The sequence below is a fragment of the Herpailurus yagouaroundi genome, unplaced genomic scaffold (assembly GCF_014898765.1).
Source record: "Herpailurus yagouaroundi ecotype Mexico unplaced genomic scaffold, PumYag 185, whole genome shotgun sequence".
NCBI classification, from domain to species: domain Eukaryota; kingdom Metazoa; phylum Chordata; class Mammalia; order Carnivora; family Felidae; genus Herpailurus; species Herpailurus yagouaroundi.
In genome coordinates, this window is record NW_024412416.1 from 21,564,373 (window position 1) to 21,584,214 (window position 19,842).

Below are 19,842 nucleotides of genomic sequence, written 5' to 3' on the forward strand. Positions count from 1 at the left end.
AAAAAAAAGTGGTGGTGATAGGGTAGCCTTGAGGGTTCCTAGAGAGTGGCCCCTGACCTGAGACCATGGGGAGCCCTGGAGTATGGTAGGTCTTTGAACTTAACAAGTTGAAGCACAACACCTTATATTCTCAGCCATGAATGGTCTCTGTGGTTCTCAACAATTCCCACCTTGATAATGTATCTTTCAGATTTTAGACATAGCTTTGCACAAACCATTGAATAGACAGAGGTACAGTTTCTTTGTTTTTGCTCTCAAGGACTCCATGGCAACAGGAAAATGCACATTGGATACTTTATTTTTACACATTAACAAAACTCTTGGTCACCCTAAACTATTACAATGTGATCTTTGATATAATTGTGTACTTTTTGTCTTCACTGTGTTATTGTAAAACATAAAATGTTAAAACAGAAAACAAAAACCCATAAAAAAATGATGCTAATGACTCATTTCCAGTTCTTGTACCTCACAATTTTTTCTTCTCTCCCACTCCTTTTTTTCTTTTTTCATATTTGCTTTCTCTTTTCATTTTTCTTTCTTACCTAGTGGCTCACTGCTTTAGTCACCTATTGGTGGCACCCAAAGGCATTTCTTAGGCTACTTGGTGACCCTCAGAAATAAAAGAGATTGGAGAAATTTTACTGATTAAGCAATTTATCTTGACTGGAATATTGTCACTTTCATCTGATGCTACTCCAACTAAAAACAACTTAAGTTTACTAACATATGCTAGCAAAATAATACTTTACGTTTACTGAATTAAATTTTAAATCTTAAGTCCAAACTGCCAAACATTTATGATGAAAACGTTTTCAGAAATTGATGATGTTAGATGACCAAGGTGGTATTCATCAGTGGTTTTGATTTAAAAATCAAAGAAACAAAACATGTTAGCATTGAGTTTCTGTGGAAGTTTTCTCTTGGTTAGCCTTCTGCTCTTCTGTTGTAATTCCAGACACAACCACTAAGTTACTTACACTGCTGGCGTGTCCAGATCTGTCTAGTGTGCCCTGAATGGCTTTAGCTTTCCTAGGATGGCCATGTAAACTTTTTGACCTTAAGGATGGAAATCCCATAGTTTGGTCTGGCTTCACAGACAGTAAATTTTCCTTTTCAGTTCTGTCAGTTACAGTTAGAGATAAATGAGAGATTTGAGGGACTATTTCAGAAACACAGTTTTCATCTTCAGTGTCTGTAAGTTGCTCTTTATGCTCGGCTTGCATTGCAGCTTCTGACACAATGTAAGGGATATCTGTACTTCGAGAACGTGTGATCTTTTGAACTTGATATTTCCATTCTGTCGTCCAGTGTTGAACTGTAGAAGGTCCTGCTGGGTCCATGATTGAACTGTATTCTGTACTCCTGTTGTTAACCCCGCTGACCAGTTTTCGTCCACGGGAATATACAAAGCTTCTGGACTTCATTGTTTTATAAGCACTGAACGTTTCATCAGGGCGATAGCGTGCCAATTTTGCTTCTTGTAGGGGATAGGAAATTGTGCCCTCTATTTGTGTTGTCTCCACTGTTAGCTGACGGTTCTGAAAATCTGATTTGTTCTGTCCATGCATAACATCTGTTTGATTTACACTTGGGGGAATGGTTTCTTCCCTTTTAGAGTCTGCCTGCTTTCCATCATCTTCGGCTGAGATCCCAATATCTGGACCTAATTTCAGCTCTGAAGAGTTCTTTATGTTGTCTACTGCAAGTTGACTGCAGTCAGGTGTTGCTGGTGGGCTTGTGCTGGGTAAAAGGTGAAGGCTATCTTGACGCTCTGGTACTAGATGCATTTTTGACTCCTTGTCTTCCTTCATCCGGAAGGAGCAGGCTTTCCTCCTGAATCCTGTCCCTGGTGGCATTGAGAGATCCTCGTACAGCAACTCCTCTCCGTTAAAATGATATCTGTACATGCTATAACCATCGGCGCTATTGATACTGCTTTGTCTTAGAAGGTAAGTTGCATCACATTCAGAAGAAGCTCGGGACCGCGTCTGGATCAGGTCGGACTTGTCAATTCCTGCGAGATTTTCAAGAGCATTCACCATCCTGTTCGACAGTTCTTCCAGTTGAGAAAGGCGAAGGTCCACAGTCTGTAGGGAAGTTTTCATAAAATTTTCTCTTTCGTTGATTTCTTCCAATCTCATTGACATATTTTCAACTCTGGTGAACATAAAGGAACATAAAAGTTAAGCTGAGATTAACTAAAAATTAAAAAGAAAAATACAATGTGATTAGTGTTATATGCTTTTCCAGGCTTTTGAGAATCATGGAGCTCACTGGGCATATTTTCAAACTTCATACTGCTTCATACTTCAAACTACTAAAAATGACTATGAGCTCATATATGGATCTTGAGAAACTTAACAGAAGACCATGGGGGAAAGAATGGGGGAAAAAAAGTTACACAGAGGGAGGGAGGTGAACCATAAGAGACTCTTAAATACAGAGAACAAACTGAGGGTTGATGTGGGTGGGGGAGAGGGGCAAATGGGTGATGGGCATTGAGGAGGGCACTTGTTGAGATGAGCGCTGGGTGTTATATGGAAGCCAATTTGACAATAAATTATATTAGAAAGAATAAAAATAAAAATGACTGTGAGAGCCTCAGAAAGTAATAGAAATACAGTTAACACATAGTGTATATACTACTTACCATTCATGGTTGTGTCTTACGTATTCATTAGTAAGTGCTTACTGAGGTACCATTCTAGGCTGGTTTAATCCTCACAACAGCCTGAGATAGGCACTATTATCAGCATCCCCATTGTACAAATGAGGAAATCAAGTCATAGTGTAAATAATTTGTCCAAGGTGAGCTGTGGAGCTGCACACGGTGTATCTCTAGCATCTGCTTCAGCTTTGGTCTCTTAGTGGGCATATCACATTGCCTCCGAGAATAAAAGAAGATACTAGCACTTAGGTTTTTGAGGTTTGATTATAGCTGTCAGCAATTAATGGTTATGTTGACAAAATTAATTGAAATCCTTATTTGAAGTTCATGGGATTCAGAAGATGAATTGTTCATAATTAGGTACAGATTATCAGATAGTTTACTCAAGGGACAAGAGGTCATTTAATTATCTGAAGAATACCACTAACTTTAAATTGCTTATTATATTTAACAGTTAGTGTTCCCTTAATGGGTTTTTTAAAAAAGATTGTGGTAGATTACAAATACCTGCTGCCAGATTTTTAACTCGTAGAAGATCAGGCAACAACTTATGAAATCAAAACCTGCTGGTATAGACTATGTTTTATATTTCAAGAATATGTACAGCATGGGGGTGCCTGGGTGGCTCAGTCAGTTAAGTGTTTGACTTTTGATTTCGCTCAGGTCATGATCTGACAGTTCGTGAGTTTGAGCCCCACATTAGGCTCTGTGCTGACAGGTTGGAGCTTGCTTGAGATTCTCTCTCCCTCTCTCTCTGCCCCTCCCCCACTTGTGTGCTTGCTCTCTCTCTCTCTCTTAAAGTAAAAACTTAAAAAAATAATATGTACAGTATGAATTTTTTCAACTGGTTCATGAAATTAATTCTAAGGGCAGTGGGTCATGCCCAGGACCTAGCACTGTCTTCTAAAAGTTGAATTTGCCCCCAGGACATGGTGAGGGTGGGCAGTAGGGATTGTGGCTCCCAATTGGAAGCCTCTGGGCCCTCTGAACCAGCAATATGGTGATCTGTTCCAGCAAGTTCATCCCTGGGTGGAGATCAACACTTTGGTCTGATGCTGTCATGCTTTGGTTTTTTCCCACCCTCTGATCTTTTCTTAGAAACACACAGGCAGTCTCCAGGGTCACTGAGTTTGCACTGAGTCTGTTTCTAGCAGGTCCTTGCTACCTTCTGTACATATCCTCATAAATCCTCTCACTGTTCTCCTTACTTTGCTCTTACCCACTTGCTGAGCACCTGCTGCTCTTCTCTGCACTGAGTTTCTGCTCTCTGACTATATATCTCCTGTGCTTTCCTCACTCCCAGCTACCTCTGCAGTTACCCTCCCTACATTCTTCCAGAACTGCTTTTGTTAATGCTGTACTTCCGTTGGCCACTTTGACAGCTGCGCTCTGATGTGTGGGAGGGTCCTTGGCTATTCTGGACTTCTTTTTGTGGGGAAAAGACTATTTATATGTCCCCTAGGAAACCACATCATTTGAGCAGGAAGGGTCTGGCTTCCTGGAAATTTGCCACTAGGAGGACCAAATTCACTGTGTATGAGACGTCCTGACTCTCGTACCACAGACACTGCAGGTTCTAAAGGTTCTCACTCCTCTTGCATTTTGGCCACTGACAGAACTTTTGCTATTTACGTTACTTCAAGTAAGACTCGGTTTTCTCTGTTAAATGTATGTCTCCTTGCTCTCTTCAAATCTGTTATCATTGATGAATACTTTTGTGTTAAAATCCACAGTCTCCTCTGTAAAGTCAAACTTGAGATCCTTTAACAAATACTACATTAAGAGCTAATACAGCTGCGCAAACTTTGAAAAATACACACTGGCAAAATATAGACACGTATCTTTCCTCTCAAATCTTTTATAATTCTCTGCCTATGTTTTGCTTGTATTGCCTAATTCAGATAACACCATTGCCAGCCACTCATACATAAAAGGGAAACTTGCTGTTTGAGACAATATGGATGGACCTAGAGGGTGTTATGCTAAATGAAGTAAGTCGGAGGGAGAAAGATAAATATCATATAATTTCACTTATATATAGAATCTAAAAACAAAACATGTGAACAAACAATAAAGCAGAAACAGACCCCTACATAGAGAGAACAAACTGTGGTGTTACCAGAGGGGAGGAGGAAGGAGGATGGGCAAAATGGGTGAAGGACAGGAGGAGGTAAAGAGTGAATAAGTCAAGGAGATGAAAGGTACCGCATAGGAATATAGTCAGTGGTAGTATACTAGTGTTGTGTAATGACAGATGGTAACTACACTGTGGTGAGCTACAGAGTTGTCAAATCACCATTGTGCACCTAACACTAATGTAACATTGTGTGTCAACTACACTTCAACAAAAAAATATAAAGGAGGCCTCTGAGTATTTAGTCTCCCTTACAGTAACTCTGCGTTCCTACTTCTCTAACCCCTTGCCCCCTGCACTGAATAAATTACCAAGCTCTGGGGTAGGACTCCCCTGTAGGTGTCTTTAAATATCCTGGCATCCCTACTGCCACTCCCTTAGTTCAAACTGTGGAAGAAACAATGTTTCACGATGTGGCTCCGATTAAGGAAAAATTAACAGATACTTATTTCAGGCTTGTAAACAACTGCAGCGTTTTGGAGACAACAGTTTAAACAGCTATCCCACATCAAGGGGCGGCTATACCAAATCAAGGTGTGCTGTATTGAGTTTTTATAGTATGTCTGAAAAGGAGAAAGAAAAGAAATGAGCTTAAGTTCACTTGTATCTGAAATGATAAACAAAAAGGGTGGATAATAAACTATCTCCTGTGTTAGCTATACTTTGTGACTTCCCACAGTTACTTAAGACTTTTCCAGACCTTAGCATCCCTATAAAGAGTGATTTCCATTTCAGATGGGGAAAGACAGGCTAGCTAGGAAACACTTTGACAAGAGTCCCATATCTGTTGACACGCTGAGTAGCAGAAAAACAAACGAGAGAAGTGTGTCATTTCTGATAGAGCTCGTAGCAAGATATGAACTTTCTTACTCTCTTAAGTCTTAATTTTGCTTTCCTTTCTGCACAGAGCGAAATATTTTTCAGCACAGCACAGAATACAAAGGTATTCTGAGGCTAAGTGATTTGCTTTCTTTTTTTAATTTATTTTTTTAATTTACATCCAAGTTAGTTAGCATATAGTGCAATAATGATTTCAGGAGTAGATTCCTTAATGCCCCTTACCCATTTAGCCCATCTCCCCTCCCACAACCCCTCCAGTAACCCTCAGTTTGTTCTCCATATTTCAGAGTCTCTTATGTTTTGTCCCCTTCCCTGTTTTTACATTATTTTTGCTTCCCTTAATGTTCATCTGTTTTGTATCTTAAAGTCCTCATATGAGTGAAGTCATATGATATTTGTATTTCTCTGATCTTTTTTTTAAAGTTTATTTATTTTGAGAGAGACAGAGACAGTGTGAGTGGGGGAGAGGTAGAGGAGGAGCGAGCGAGTGAGCGATTGAGAGAGAGAGAGAGAGAGAGAGAGAGAGAGAGAGAGAGACTCCTAAGCAGGCTTGGTGCTTCCAATGCAGAGCCCGATGTGGCGCTCGAACTTAATGAAACTCCAAGATCTTGACCTGACATGAAACCAAACCATTTAAGCCACCCAGGCACCCATGATTTGCTCTTAAAGACATATTTCTCACCTGACATATTTCTAATTTCATATCTAAAAATTTTTTTCTTTTAGAAATTTTCAGGCAGTAAACTATTTTTTTCTTCTGGTATTCAGTTGTATGAATCACCCGTTGTGTGACTTTAGGATGTAAAATGTGTTGATTTGATACATTTACATATGACAACGTGATTGCCACTGTAGTGTTATCTGACACCTTTCTAATGTCACATAATTATTTATTTTTTGTGGTGGGAACAATCAACATCTAGTTGTTTTTGCAATGCTTAAATTTATAATACAGTATCGTTGACTATAACCACTGTGTGGTACTTTAGATCTCCGGGACTTACTGGTTACAAGTTTGTGCCCTTAAACAACACGTCCTCAATTCCCGTGGTAACCCCTGGTAGCCACTTTTTTACTTTCTGTTTTTATGAGTTTGGCTTTTTCAGATCCCACATATATGCGATCATACAGAATTTCTCTTTCTCTGTCTGACTTATTGCACTTAGGCATAATGCCCTCAAGGTCCATCCATGTTGTCACAAATGTCAGGGTTTCCTTCTTTCTCATGGTTACATAATATTCCGTTGTGTGTGTAAACCATGTCTTCTTTATCCATTCATCTGTTGGTAGACACTTGGGTTGTTTCCATATCTTGGGTATTTCAAATCATGCTGCAATAAACACGGAAGTGCATATATCTCTTGGATATTCTGTTTTCATTTCTTTCAGATATATATCCAGGAATAGAATTCCTGGACCATCTGGTTGTTTTATTTTTAAATTTTTGAGGAGCCTGCATATTGTATTTCATAGTGGCTATACCAATAAGTTTTCGTCTCTCTAGGATAAATAGGAGTGGAATTGCTGGTTCATACAGTGAATGCATGTTTAACTTTATAAGAAGCTGCCAAACCATTGTTTAGAGTGGCTGCACCATTTTATAATCCCAGCAGCCATGTAGGAGAGTTCCAGAAGCTCGGTGTCTTTGCTAGCACTTGATATTGTCAGTATGTTTCTGTTTTAACTATTGTAATTTGTGTGTACAATTATCTCATTGTTATGTGTATCTCATGTGTATCTCATGTACACCGTTCATACTCTGTCTCTCTCTGTCCCAAAAGTAAATAAACATTGAAAAAAAAAAAAGAAAACCCCAACATTCCTTCATTCCTGATGTTCCAAGTTTACTTCTGGTATATGTTCTTCTGTCTGAAGGGGTTCTTTAAAAATTGTTATTATTTTATTTTTTTATTAAATTTTTTAAATGTTTAGTTATTTTTGAGAGAGAGAGAGGCAGAGTGTGAGTGGAAGAGGGGCAGAGAGAGAGGGAGACACGGAATCTGAAACAGGCTGTCAGCAGAGAACCCGACATGGGGCTTGGACTCATGAACTGCGAGATCATGACCTAGGCCAAAGTTGGACACTTAACTGACTGGGTCACCCAGGCACCCCTCTGAAGAGTTTCTTGCAGTAATTTTTTTAGAGCCCAACTGCTAACAATGAATTTTCTAAGAAGGTCTTTGTTACATATTCATTCCTGAAGAATTTTTGTTGGATATAGAATTTGGAGGTTGACTATTCTTGTCAGCTTTAAGAACACGATACTACTTTCTCCTGGCCTTCTTGGTTTCTTGTGAGAAATCTGCTGTTATTTAAATACCTGTTCCCCTATAAGTAATGTGTCCTTTTTCTCTGACTGCTATAAATTTTTTTTTTTGTCTTTTGTCTTCAAAATATGTATCTGGGTGTGGATTTCTTTGAGTTATTCCTGTTTGGTGTTTGCTAAATTTCTTTAATCTGTAGGTTTATGTCTTTTGCTCAATTTGGGAATTTTTCAGTTAATATTTCTTTAAGTATTGTTTTCTGCATTACATTTTTTCTCTTCTCCTACTCAGGTTCTGATGGCACAGTGTTACACTTTTGAGCTGTTGCTCAAATTAGGTAATTACTACCTATATATATCTTCACGTTTACAGATTCTTTCCTCTGTATCTCTGTTATGCTATTGAGCCTATCCAGTGAAATTTTAATATCATTTATTATAGTTTTCAGTTCTAAATCTTTCATTGGTTTTTCTTTATATCTTCTATTTTCTAAGACTTTCTATTTTTCCATGAGTTTCAACTTTCTTTGCAATTTTGTTCAAGCATTTTTATAATAGTTGCTTTAAAGTATGTCAAATGTCCCGACATTTACTGATTTTTCCCTCATATTTCTTCATACTCTAAATTATTTTAGTTGACATTGTGAACATTTTTTAAATTTTAATTTTTTTTTTTGAGGGGTGGGAGGGGCAGAGAGAATGAGAGACAGAGGATCTGAAGAGGGCTCTGCACTGATAGCAGAGAGCCAGACATGGGGCTCAAACTAAACGGTGAGATCATGACCTGAGCTGAGGTCAGACGCTTAACCAACTGAGCCACCCAGGCACCCCCAGTGGACATTTTGAATACTACATCATGTGACAGGCTTGTTTAAATCCCATGGAGAGTGTTGATATTTTTCTTTTAGTAAATGACTGACCTCATTAGGCTTAAGCTGCAAGTTCCAACATGATTTTTGTGGACTGTGATTCCAATTTCAGTTCGATTTGCAAAGCTTTTGCAGTGCTTTTGGCATCTGTACTGTGTGTGTGCAGCCCAGTGATCAGTTTGGGACCTTCGTAGTGGTCTATTCATTATTAGTTCAGTACTCAATGCCTTTGAGATCTTTCTTCTTTTTTAATATAGGCATTCGCTGTTATTCACTGTTCTGAGCACCACTTTTGCTGCATCCTATATGTTTTGGTTATGCTTTCATTTTAATTCATTTTGTGCTTTCATTTTAATTCACTTTGAAGTATTTTCTTTCTCTTTAAAACATTTTTGGGGGCACCTGGGTGGCTCAGTCGGTTAGGTGTCTGACTTCGGCTCGGATCATGATCTCATGGTTCATGAGTTCAAGCCCCTTATCGGGCTGTGTGCTGACAGCTTGGAGCCTGGAGCCTGCTTGGGATTCTGTGTCTCCCTCTCTCTCTCTGTTCTTCCCCTGCTCACGTTCTGTCTCTCTCTGTCTCAAAAATAAATAAACATTAAAAAAAAACATTTTCGAATTGTGGTAAAATACATAATGTAAAATTTACCATCTTAATGATTTTTAGGTGTATAGTTCAGTGACATTTAGTACACTCAGACTGTTGTGCGTCCTCAAAGTACTTTCTAATTTCTCTTGTAATTTCTTCTCTGACTTACCAGTTATTTAAGAGTGTATTGTTTAATTTTAACAAATTTCACATATTTCAAAATTTCCTTTTGTTATTAATTTATCATTTTATTTCATTGTGGTCAGAGTACACATTTTGTATAATTTCAATTTTTTAAAGATTTGTTGAGATTTGTTATATGGCCTAACATATGGTCTCTCCTGCATAATGTTCCATGTGCTCTTGAGAAGAATGTGTATCCTGCTATTGTTAAGTTAAGTGTTCTGCTGGGTTGAGTTGGCATGTAGTATTATTCAAGTCTTTTATTTTTTGATACCTTCTATCTACTTGTTCTATTATTAAAGTAAGTGAAATATTAGAGTCCCCAACTATTATTGTAGAACTGCTTATTTCTCCCTTCAATTCTGTAAGTTTTTTCTTCATATATTATGAGGCTGTGCTATTACATGCATAAATGTTTATAATTATATCTTGATAGATGGACTATTTTATCATACTACAATGTCCTTCTTTTTCTCTAATAACAATTTTTAAAAATGTTTGTTTATTTTGAGAGAGAGTGTAAATAGGGGAGGGGCAGAGAGAGAGAGAGGGAAAGAGAGAATCACAAGCAGACTCCATGCTCTCAGCACAGAGCCCGGCATGGGATCCTGACCTGAGATCCACAACCCTAACCTGAGCCAAAATCAAGAGTTGGACGCTTAACCGACTGAGCCACCCAGATACTCCTCTAATAATTTTTGTCCTAAAATCTATTTTCTCTGATATTAGTATAACAACCACAGTTCTCTTTTGATTACTGTTCATGTGAAGTATCTTTTCCCATCTTTTTATTTCCAAACTCTTTGTGTATTTGAATCTGGAGTGAATCTCTGTAGAGAGAATGCAGTTAGATTATATTTTTGGAAATATACAGTCTTACAGCCTTTGTGTTTTAATTGGAGAGTTTAATCCATTTATATTTAATATGGTTATTGATAAGGAAGAATTTACCTCTACCATTTTACTATTTGTTTTCTACATGTCTTTTGTCTTTTTTTTTGTTCCTCAATTCCCCCATTACTATCTTCGTCTGTATTAAATAGACATTTTCTAGTGTACCATTTCAATTCCCTTGTCATTTCTTTTATTATGTATTTTTCAGTTTTCTTAGTGGTTGTCCTAGAGATTACATGTCAATCAAATTCAGATGAAGATCAATTTAATTTCAATAGTCTACAAAAATTTGCTCTTTCAAAGTTCATTCCTTCCTCCTCTACTTTATGCTGTTGTCACAGATTTATATCTTTATATATTGTGTGCCCATCAACAAAGACTTATAATTATTGCTTTATGCAGCTATCTTTTAAAATTTTAAAGAAAACAAAAAGTAGTTACAAACAAAAAATACATTTATAATGTCTTTTATACTTATGTATGTAGTTACCTTTACTGGTGCTCTTTATTTCTTCATGTAGATTTTAGTTACTGTCTGTTGTCCTTTCATTTCTGCCCAAAAGGACTTCTTTAGTATCTCTCTCAGGGAAAGTCTACTAGTAACAGATTCTTTCAGTTTTTGCTATCTTGGAATATCTTAATTTCTCCTTCAGTTTTTGAAAGACTGTGGTGTTGGATACAGTATTCTCAGTTGATAGTCTTTTTCTTTCAGCATTTTGAATATGTCACCCCACTGCCTACTGGCTCCCTGATTTCTGATGAGAGGTCAGCCTTTTATTTTATTGAGCATGCTTTGTGCATGATGAGTTGCTTCTCTCTTGCTGATTTCAGGATTTTTTTCCTTTGGCTTATGACAATTTGACTATGATTTGAATAAATGTAAATGTTTTTGAGTTTATTTTACTTGGAGTTCACTGAACTTCATGGAAGTGTAGATTCAGATTTTTCATTAAATTTGGGAAGTTTTTGGCCTTTATTTCTTCAGATATTTTCTGCTACTTTCCCTTTTGTCTCCTGCAGCTCTCATTGTGTGTATGCTGTTGTGCTGATGGCCTTTCACAGATCTCCAAGACTGTTCATTTTTATATATTTCTGTTCCTTGGAATGGATAGTCTCAATTGACTTATCTTCAAGTTTACTGATTCCTTCTTCTGCCTGTTCAAATCTGATTTTGAGCCCCTAAAGTAAAATTTTCATTTCAGTTGTACTTTAGAAGTCCAGAATTTCTGTTTGGTTTTTCTTCTTCTTTTTAAATATAATTTCTATCACTTTATTCCTATTCTGTATGTGGTGAGACAGCATTCTCATAATTTCCTGTAGATCTTTAGAAATGTTTTTCTTCAGCTCTTTGAATGTGTTTACAATAACTGATTTAAAGTCTTTGTTAGAAAGTCCAACATCTGGGATTCCTTGAGGCCAGTTTCTTTGATTGTCTTTTCCCTAGGTGGACCTAGGTGGACCATGCTTTCTTGTTTTGTTGCATGTCTATTTAAAACTGGGAATTTTGAGTAATATAGTGTAGCAGCTCTGGGAGTCAGATTCTCTTCTCCACAGAGTTTGTTATTGTTGCTTCGTATTGTAGTAGTTGTTGCTTATTTAGTGATTTTTCTGAAATGATTCTGCAAAGCCTATATTCTTTGTTGTGTGTGGCCACTGAAATCCTCCCCTGTTAGCTCAGTGGTCAGCTAATGACTGAACAGAGATCTCCTTAGATTCTGGACTAAAAAGACCTCCTAGTCTTTGCTTAGGGGGTCTATGCATGCACATCTTCAACACCCAGCCAGAATTTACATCTTTCTCTTAGCTTCTGGTTTTCACAGAGCCTTTAGGTCAGCTAGAATTGGAATCTTTCTCCCTTGTCAGGTATTCTCTGAGCATGTGCATAGCCCTATGCATGCATATGGCTTTCTAGATTCCCAGGAATATGTCAGAGCTTTTGAAAGCCCTATGGACATCTCATTTCTCAGCCTTTTCTCTGGAGATTTTTGGTTAGGCTCATTTGCCTCAATTCTGTTATTTATCACCTTGGGGAATAGGGACTAAAATACTTGTCTGTAAATATTTTTGACAAATGCCCTCTCCCCATCCTCACCCCTGGCTACTAGTTTTAGCCCTGAGGTAGTTTCAAGTCAGGGGAAATTAAGACAAGTCTTTTGAGCCAGTCTTTCAGGAAGCCACCAGACAGGTTAAAACAGGTAATTACAATTCTTTGTGGATGAGGTCCTTTCTGCTTCCACTGGTACCAGGAATTCAGGCTGTTATTTTCATGACCGCCACTGAACTGAGGAGTGGGGGATGGAACTAGGTAATTGAAATGCCACAAAGCTCACTTAAAAAAAAAAAAAGGATTCAGTAATGTTTCTTGAATAAGCACTCCACAAATTGTTGCAAGCCATTGGTTCATTTCCATCTTTCTAAAAAGGTTGATTCTGAAAGTTTTGCCAGTTTTGTTGTTACTTTTATGGAGAGATGGATTCCCAGAGTTCCTTACTCTACCTTTTTTTTGGTGAACTTTGTCTCCCTCAATACTTTTGGTATGTTAATAAGGCGCAGAACCACACACAGACACACAGACACACATACACACACATACAAATACACACAGTTTGGTAGCGAGCTCCTAAGTTCATTAGCAACTTCATGGGATTACTTTCCCAAGTCCAGCCCTCTCTACAGTCTCCTTGGTGTTTCCAGTACTCTGAAGCTCCCCCTTTCCAACCTCCAATCAGAAACCTGGGGTTTAATTAATCCACTCTGCCCTGCACTTTCACAACTATACCTACTTCCAGGGCCAAGTGGCAGGAGGATACAGAGAGAGCAAAATGCAATAATTGGCCCCACCTTCTTGGTTCTTGATGCAATAGGTAGGGATTTCACTGGACCACTGGATCTCCTACGAATGACTGAGGGGAACAATAGGAAGGGAAAGAAGGCACTCTTGGAATAAGCAGGATAAGGTCTCAGGATAATTTCCTTTAATATTGAAAGATATACGACCCCATTTTATACCCCACGCTGAAAAAGCAAAAAGTGTTAGTTGTTGGGAATACCCTCTTTGCCTCCAATGTCTTCTCCCTCCAATCCGAAACAATAAGACAATAACACAGTACACAATCATGTCACTCTGTGCTTAAAAATGGTACTAGCTTCTCATAACACTTAAAAGCCAGTTTATTGCAATGTTAGGTACCAAGGAGTGTGTTAAAAGGAAACCTTATAATCTCCATTGGTAATTTTCTATGATACAAACAGTTGGTGCTTTCTCGGTATTATGTAAAGAGCCACGTAAATGCAGCTTCAGGTTTTCCCTTCTAATTCAACAGCAGCCCTTAACCTCCTCCTCAAGGATTTCTTTACTTATATACATTCAAACCTTTTCAGAATCTGGCCCCCATCTTCCCTTCCTGCCTCATCTTCTTCTTCAACCTCAAACTTACTTCATAATCATTCCATCATCATCAAAATGGAAAAATAAAATTTCCTAGAACTTGACAAACCCTTAAGTGCCAGAGCATCTGATGACCTCAGTTTGAGAAAGTTTGTTCTAGAAACTTTCTACCATGGATATTTGTAGAACCAGATGAATGAAAGCTGCTTTGTTGATGCCAGGGGCCCCAGCCATTGTATATACCAATATGTTGCTACCCTGGATTTGAATATTATTTAATTAGATTAATATGGCTGCACTGTTTATTATTTTTCAAAACAATATTCATTTTATAAAATATGTCAATATTCTCTTTCAAGTATTTCAAATCATTGGGTCAAACCACTTATGACTGTTATTCTAGTATACCTAGTATTTGGCTCAAAGGGATTATTTCTTTGGATGATAAGTACTTTTGTGATACAAATGCACTTTCTTAGACTGAAATACTGATTTCTTAGCTCTACTTCTATCTATTTTCACCAATTTGAATTCATGGCTTCTGTAATTATTTCTGTGTTTGGATTTACTTACAGATCACGTAAGTGGCTTAACTAGGTTTTTATTTCACATTTTGTGGTAGTATTTACTTCAGAGCAAAAATTCTTCCTATTTAGGATGTTTTGAAAAGAGCACTGAGACCATTTTTCTAATATATGAGTTTCAACTGGTGGGCCAGAAGAACAATTCCTGAGGGCTAGCCTTTTATATCAGAGGAAACTAGAACCAAGTGAAACCTATAAACTGGCTGGGCCCAAAGTAATCATTCTCCTGTCTTTGAATAGAATTTAAGCTGTACTTGATTTATGACAATATATGCCCTTCCTTTTACTACTTTATGTGTATCTCCTACTAAAATTGCTGGGAGTTCAGAACCTTATTTGTTTTATCAGTCCTAGTTAATTATAGCTGTGTTTGTCCCTCTCACATTTCAGAGATTAGTATAGATTGTTCTACAGGGTTGTCTGTTAAAAGGCCACATCCTAATGCCCTAATCAGTCTCCAATTATATATATTTATATATTTATATTTATATTTATTTATATATAAAAATATAATTCTACTTGTTCTGTAAATTAATAAAATGAGAGATAATCTTACCAGATTAGCAACTGGCATTGCATATCATGGCTCTTCTTGTTTTAGTTTGTTTTCAAGAAAAAATAAAAGGCTCTTTATGATTAACATTTTGTCAACTTCAGTATTCTCCTTGAGATGTGCCCATATTTATGTTAGGGATGAAGGGCTCCATCAGCTCTGTCTTTATTATGCATCCGTCACCAGTGACAATAAACAACATCAACAAGAACAGCAGTAAGAACAACAGTAGTAGCATGATAATGTTGTGAGAATTAAGAGAAATTGTGTAGGTGAAAGTACTCTGTGAGCTATAAATGCTATGCAAGTGTAAAATAATGTGACTATGTGAAGTAGTATGATTATAAATCTCCAGATGCTTTCATCTGTGTCTTACTATATCTATTATTTAGGATATTTGGTTTGGACATTATACTACTCACCCTGAAAGCAGCTTAATTAAAACACATTTTTTTGGTTGTTGTTAAGGTCTTGTAAATAATGTTTTCAATTTCATTCAAATAATAGGTACAACAATACATGAATTTGTGGCACTTTTGTAGTAACCTCTGAGAGAATACCCATAGATGGCATAACTTTCTTGGAGTGTCATTGACTCTTACCTAATAAATATAAGGTCCAAACTTATGTTCTCATAGTAACAGTTGTGTGTGTTTCCTAAGGAAAGAACTTAGACATTTGGAATTCTGTAGGAAGCTAGTTACTAGAACTTGTTTTATGTGCATTCATCTTTTTTGTGTGTGCAACCTTCACCTGCAAGGCAGCTTATAAATTATACGGAAACATTTACTTAATGATAGAGTTCAATGTTAACCTAAAAACATAATTTTAGTGGAACAACAAGGTCCAGTTTATACTTGAAGAAACCCGTGTTTCAAGGTTCCATGGTATTCTATATTGAGTTCTAAGATGATTCTTACCCTGTAATTTTATTCCCAGTCTACAGATCATAAACTTGTCTAATCCAGTCCAAAATTTATATCCAGCTATTTTAATTTCCATCTACTTCTTCATATGAGGCTGTCTTTTAAGTTTCGTAATTATAGTGAGAACACCCAGGGTAGAACCTGGTTGGTTACGCTTTACTAACAGAGTTTTTATTTTATGTGAAAGACTAAACAAAGAACAAGACTTAAGTCTTAAGTCTTCTGGCTTTCTCATTATTTTTTTTAAGCAAAATAGTGAAGACTTACCAAAAGACTATTAAGCTCTCTAGGATTTTAGCTCTAGGTCACATCATTTATATATACCAACATGGGCACACTTCAGACCTCCTTGATTTCTAGAATTCAAGCCATCTAAATCATTAGCCTTTTCTGTCTATATTCCAGTTTCTGTTGAAGCAAGACTCTGGTCACTCACTGAAGCTCTTACTAATATCCTAGGTTATCTCTCTCTTACTTCCAACATAATAGTGTCAGCTCTAACCCTTCCTCTATTGCCATTAGGACTCCACAGCTGGGCAGAGAGAAATGGAGGCATTGTAGCACGTTTATGCTACCATTTGCAAACACTAACATCATTGTGGTGTCCCCACTGACTAGTTCTAGGTCCCTTTTAAGCCTCCCTTTCGCTATGCCCCATGCTTCATTCACTAACTACATCCTTGTCTTTGGGCTGTAGAGAGTCACTGATGAAGGTCATGGGAGTCACCTTGGATGTGGCCCAATAAAGTCATATTGGCTAGTTTCATTTAGGTCCTCAATACTCCTGCTGAGAAATTGCTTGGCTAGCTCCTTTCCTATCATATTTCCCCTAAAGGTGAACTCGAGTCCTCCCTAGTGGCTTCAAGTCTGTAATGTGGCTAGGGGGTACTCTTTCCCCATTCCTATCATTCCTTCCTATGTATCTGAACTTGCCATTAGTGTAAAACTCTTGGCCTCTCTCCAGTCTTCTATTTATTCTCGAGGAGGACTGATTTTCTGATTGGTGTTAGGGGATCAGGACACCAGCTTGCTTTTTTCCTCTCTCTCTTTGGGAGCCACCTAATTGCAAAGAGCATTGGTTCTCACTTTTTTCTTTGCTTTTTTTTTTTTGTTTGTTTGTTTTTTTGTTTTTGTTAATATGTTAAGCTTAGTGGGGAAAGCTGATTCTGCTTGTGAGAAGGGAAGCTTGCAGGCGCCTGTGACTGAGTGGGTGTGGCTAATTCTGACTAATTCTGTGTATTTGGCAAGAACCGAACCACATCCTCTAGCACAACTTGTATTACTGATAAAGCTGATACTATTTTTATCTTTATCTCCATGTCTCCCTGAACTGGCTCTCAAAGTCAGGTAAGGAACAAAATTGTCATTTACTAGACACATTAAAACTCCAACATTTAATCCCACCTTTCCCCCATAATCCAAGCAACTTTGACTCCTATTAATTTATAAGATTAAGACATTTGGATCAAATCTTCCCCAAACTTCTCCCCCATCACTACATGTTTGTCTTTCTATGATCTTGTCTATGTCAGAAGAATCACCCACCTCCCTTCTAAGACTCTTCTCTCTTTCATGCCATCTTCTACTTACGATCTCATTTCTCTCCTTCTTGTCTTTCTTGTTAGGGTCTCTGTTATCAGCATTTTCTCTTTCTGATCACTTGGGAAGAGGATGCTAAATAAAATCTCAAGTCCACAAATTTCTGCTTTCCTAATCAAGCTTAGAGGAAACCCAACACCTTAACCCAGATCCACAAATATGACAAGAAACCCACTTGACCCAGAGATTTTGGGGGAATCCAAACCTTCTATTATAGGTTTGTCTAGTTTAAGACCCATAGATGCTTAAGTACAAGACCAGTAACTATTAAAATGTATAATTTGTGAATTACAGCCTGCATATTTGAACATATCAGACATGCAAAATAAAATTTATATAAATTGAAGATATGAAAGAGTAAAGAAGAGATAATAAGGAGGCATTGTACACCACGTATTCCCAAACCTATAATAATATACTTGTTATAATTAAATACTAAGTTTGGTGCTAAGTTTCCCTGAAGCTATGGGAAAAATGGAGAGATACTGGCTTACATAATTCTCATTGTTCGAGAAAAGGAAGCTGAATGTCTGACAAAGTTTTTTCAGGAAAGATGCTTTCCTACTCAATTGCTCTGGAACCTGTCCACCAAGGGATGCCAAACCACAAAAGGAATGATGTGTTCAACAGCGGATTTCCAAGAGACACAGAGATGGCCTTCAAGTTCCAGTTGATAAAGATACATGTTACTTGATATTAACCCAGTATGATGAGATAGAACATTTTGGTTGACAAATTCCACCTTGGTTGTACTGATAGAAGTTATTTATAAAATATTCTTCCAGCAGCCCTCTTGGTTATCTGACATTATCCATACCTTCAAGCAAAGAAACAACACCTGATAGCATCGACAATTTTGGTGTTACTGATATTAGAGATCCTTCCTGACAATTATGGGTAGCAGAAACATTTGTGTATTTAGACTTCCTAGTTGCCAATAGTAAAATCAAAGTTTTGAACATAGAGGGAGAACAGTTGATACCCTGTTTGACATTCATTGAGAATAGGATGGAAACTTGCATTCAAGTAAGGAGACAAAATTTTTAGTCATCGATTCATTAAAAAATATCAAGCTCCTGCTATGCAGAGACATGCAGGCTTCTTGACCTAGTCTAAGGTATGAGATGGTCAGGGAAGTTTTCCATAAGTAATTGGCATTTGAGTAGAGATCTAAAAGGTGAGTAGGCAGAGGGAACAACATGTGCAAAGTCCCTGTGGCAGGAAGGGAGTGGTGGCTTTGAGGAGATGAAGGAAGGCCAGCGAGACTGGAATACCAAGCATGAAGGGCGGACAGTCCAGGGTGAGGCTGGACCTGGGAGCAATAGAAACCACTGAAAGGCTTTTAAAGAGCTGATGGGGAGGGGTGCAACCAGATTAGAGTGTAGGGAGTGCAGAGAGAATTGGAAGAGGAGAAATGATTATAGAGAGCTCAGATGCTCTCAGAGCTCCAATGCTTTCAGAGTGCAGAAATTCAAGTGAAAAAAGATGATGGTAGCTTGTACTAGACTGCTGGTGGCAGAGAAGGAAAGAAGTAGGAGGGGGGCATGATTTGTTCAGAAGGGGAAGAAAACACAATTGGATGATTTGATAGTGTCTGTCTTGCTGAATGAGATGGCTAGTGGTGCCACTGTCAGAGCCCAGAGCACAGAAGAGGATGTCCAAGTTTGGGAGAAAAACCATGAGCACAGTGCCCTAAGTCAGCAAAGAGGACATGCTGGATGGGGCTTTGGGTTAAATATCCTGCAGCAGTGTTGTCCTAACTAAAAACTGAATCATATCGTAAATCTCTGATTGAGGGACTAAATGTTGTATCTTACAAAATGATGAACTTGCTAGAACTTTATATATAACTTTCCAAACAGTAAGGGAACGCCATGCATTTGGTTCTTGCACATGAACCCTCAAAACACCCTGCATGGAGGGAGGAGCACAAGTGTCTAAACTTCCTGTGTGCACACGTTTGTAAGACTGAGTCATGCAAATTGCTGGCCCAGGTTGTGAAAGATACCAGACAACAGGGAGGTCCGGAAGGGACTGATGCCAACAGCACCTTCCACAGAGGCTCACTCCTAACTGGACCTTGCAGAGCGAATGGAGCTGGGGGATGACAGCTGAGAGAAGACCTGGAGAATCATCAAATGGCAAACAGTGATGCAGAAAATAAAAACAATCTGATATGTGAAGAAGATTTTTTAAAATGGCAGAGACATCTGAGTGCTCAAAAATGTGATTTTAAAAGTAATCACTGGTGTCAAATTGCTCAAATTGCTCCTCAGCTGTCCTGGTTAAGAGTGAAGGAAGGGTATCTTCTCCCCAAACCTCCTCCTCCTTTTGTCTTTGATATTCACC

At 37.9% G+C, this 19,842-nt stretch overlaps 1 protein-coding gene across 10 annotated transcripts in view; it reads right to left on the reverse strand.

Annotated features, from left to right (window-relative positions):
• Positions 1–217: 217 nt before the first annotated feature.
• TRPM1 (transient receptor potential cation channel subfamily M member 1) overlaps positions 218–19,842 on the reverse strand; it is a 139,458-nt gene continuing 119,833 nt past the window's right edge. For 8 of the 10 annotated variants that reach the window (XM_040493854.1, XM_040493860.1, XM_040493852.1 and 5 more), the window contains one exon: positions 218–2,160. In XM_040493854.1, the coding sequence (XP_040349788.1) occupies positions 894–2,160 (1,267 nt within the window). In that variant the 3' untranslated portion in view covers positions 218–893. The remainder of the gene's footprint in view (positions 2,161–19,842) is intronic. The other 2 variants (XM_040493856.1, XM_040493850.1) reach the window with 1 other exon arrangement.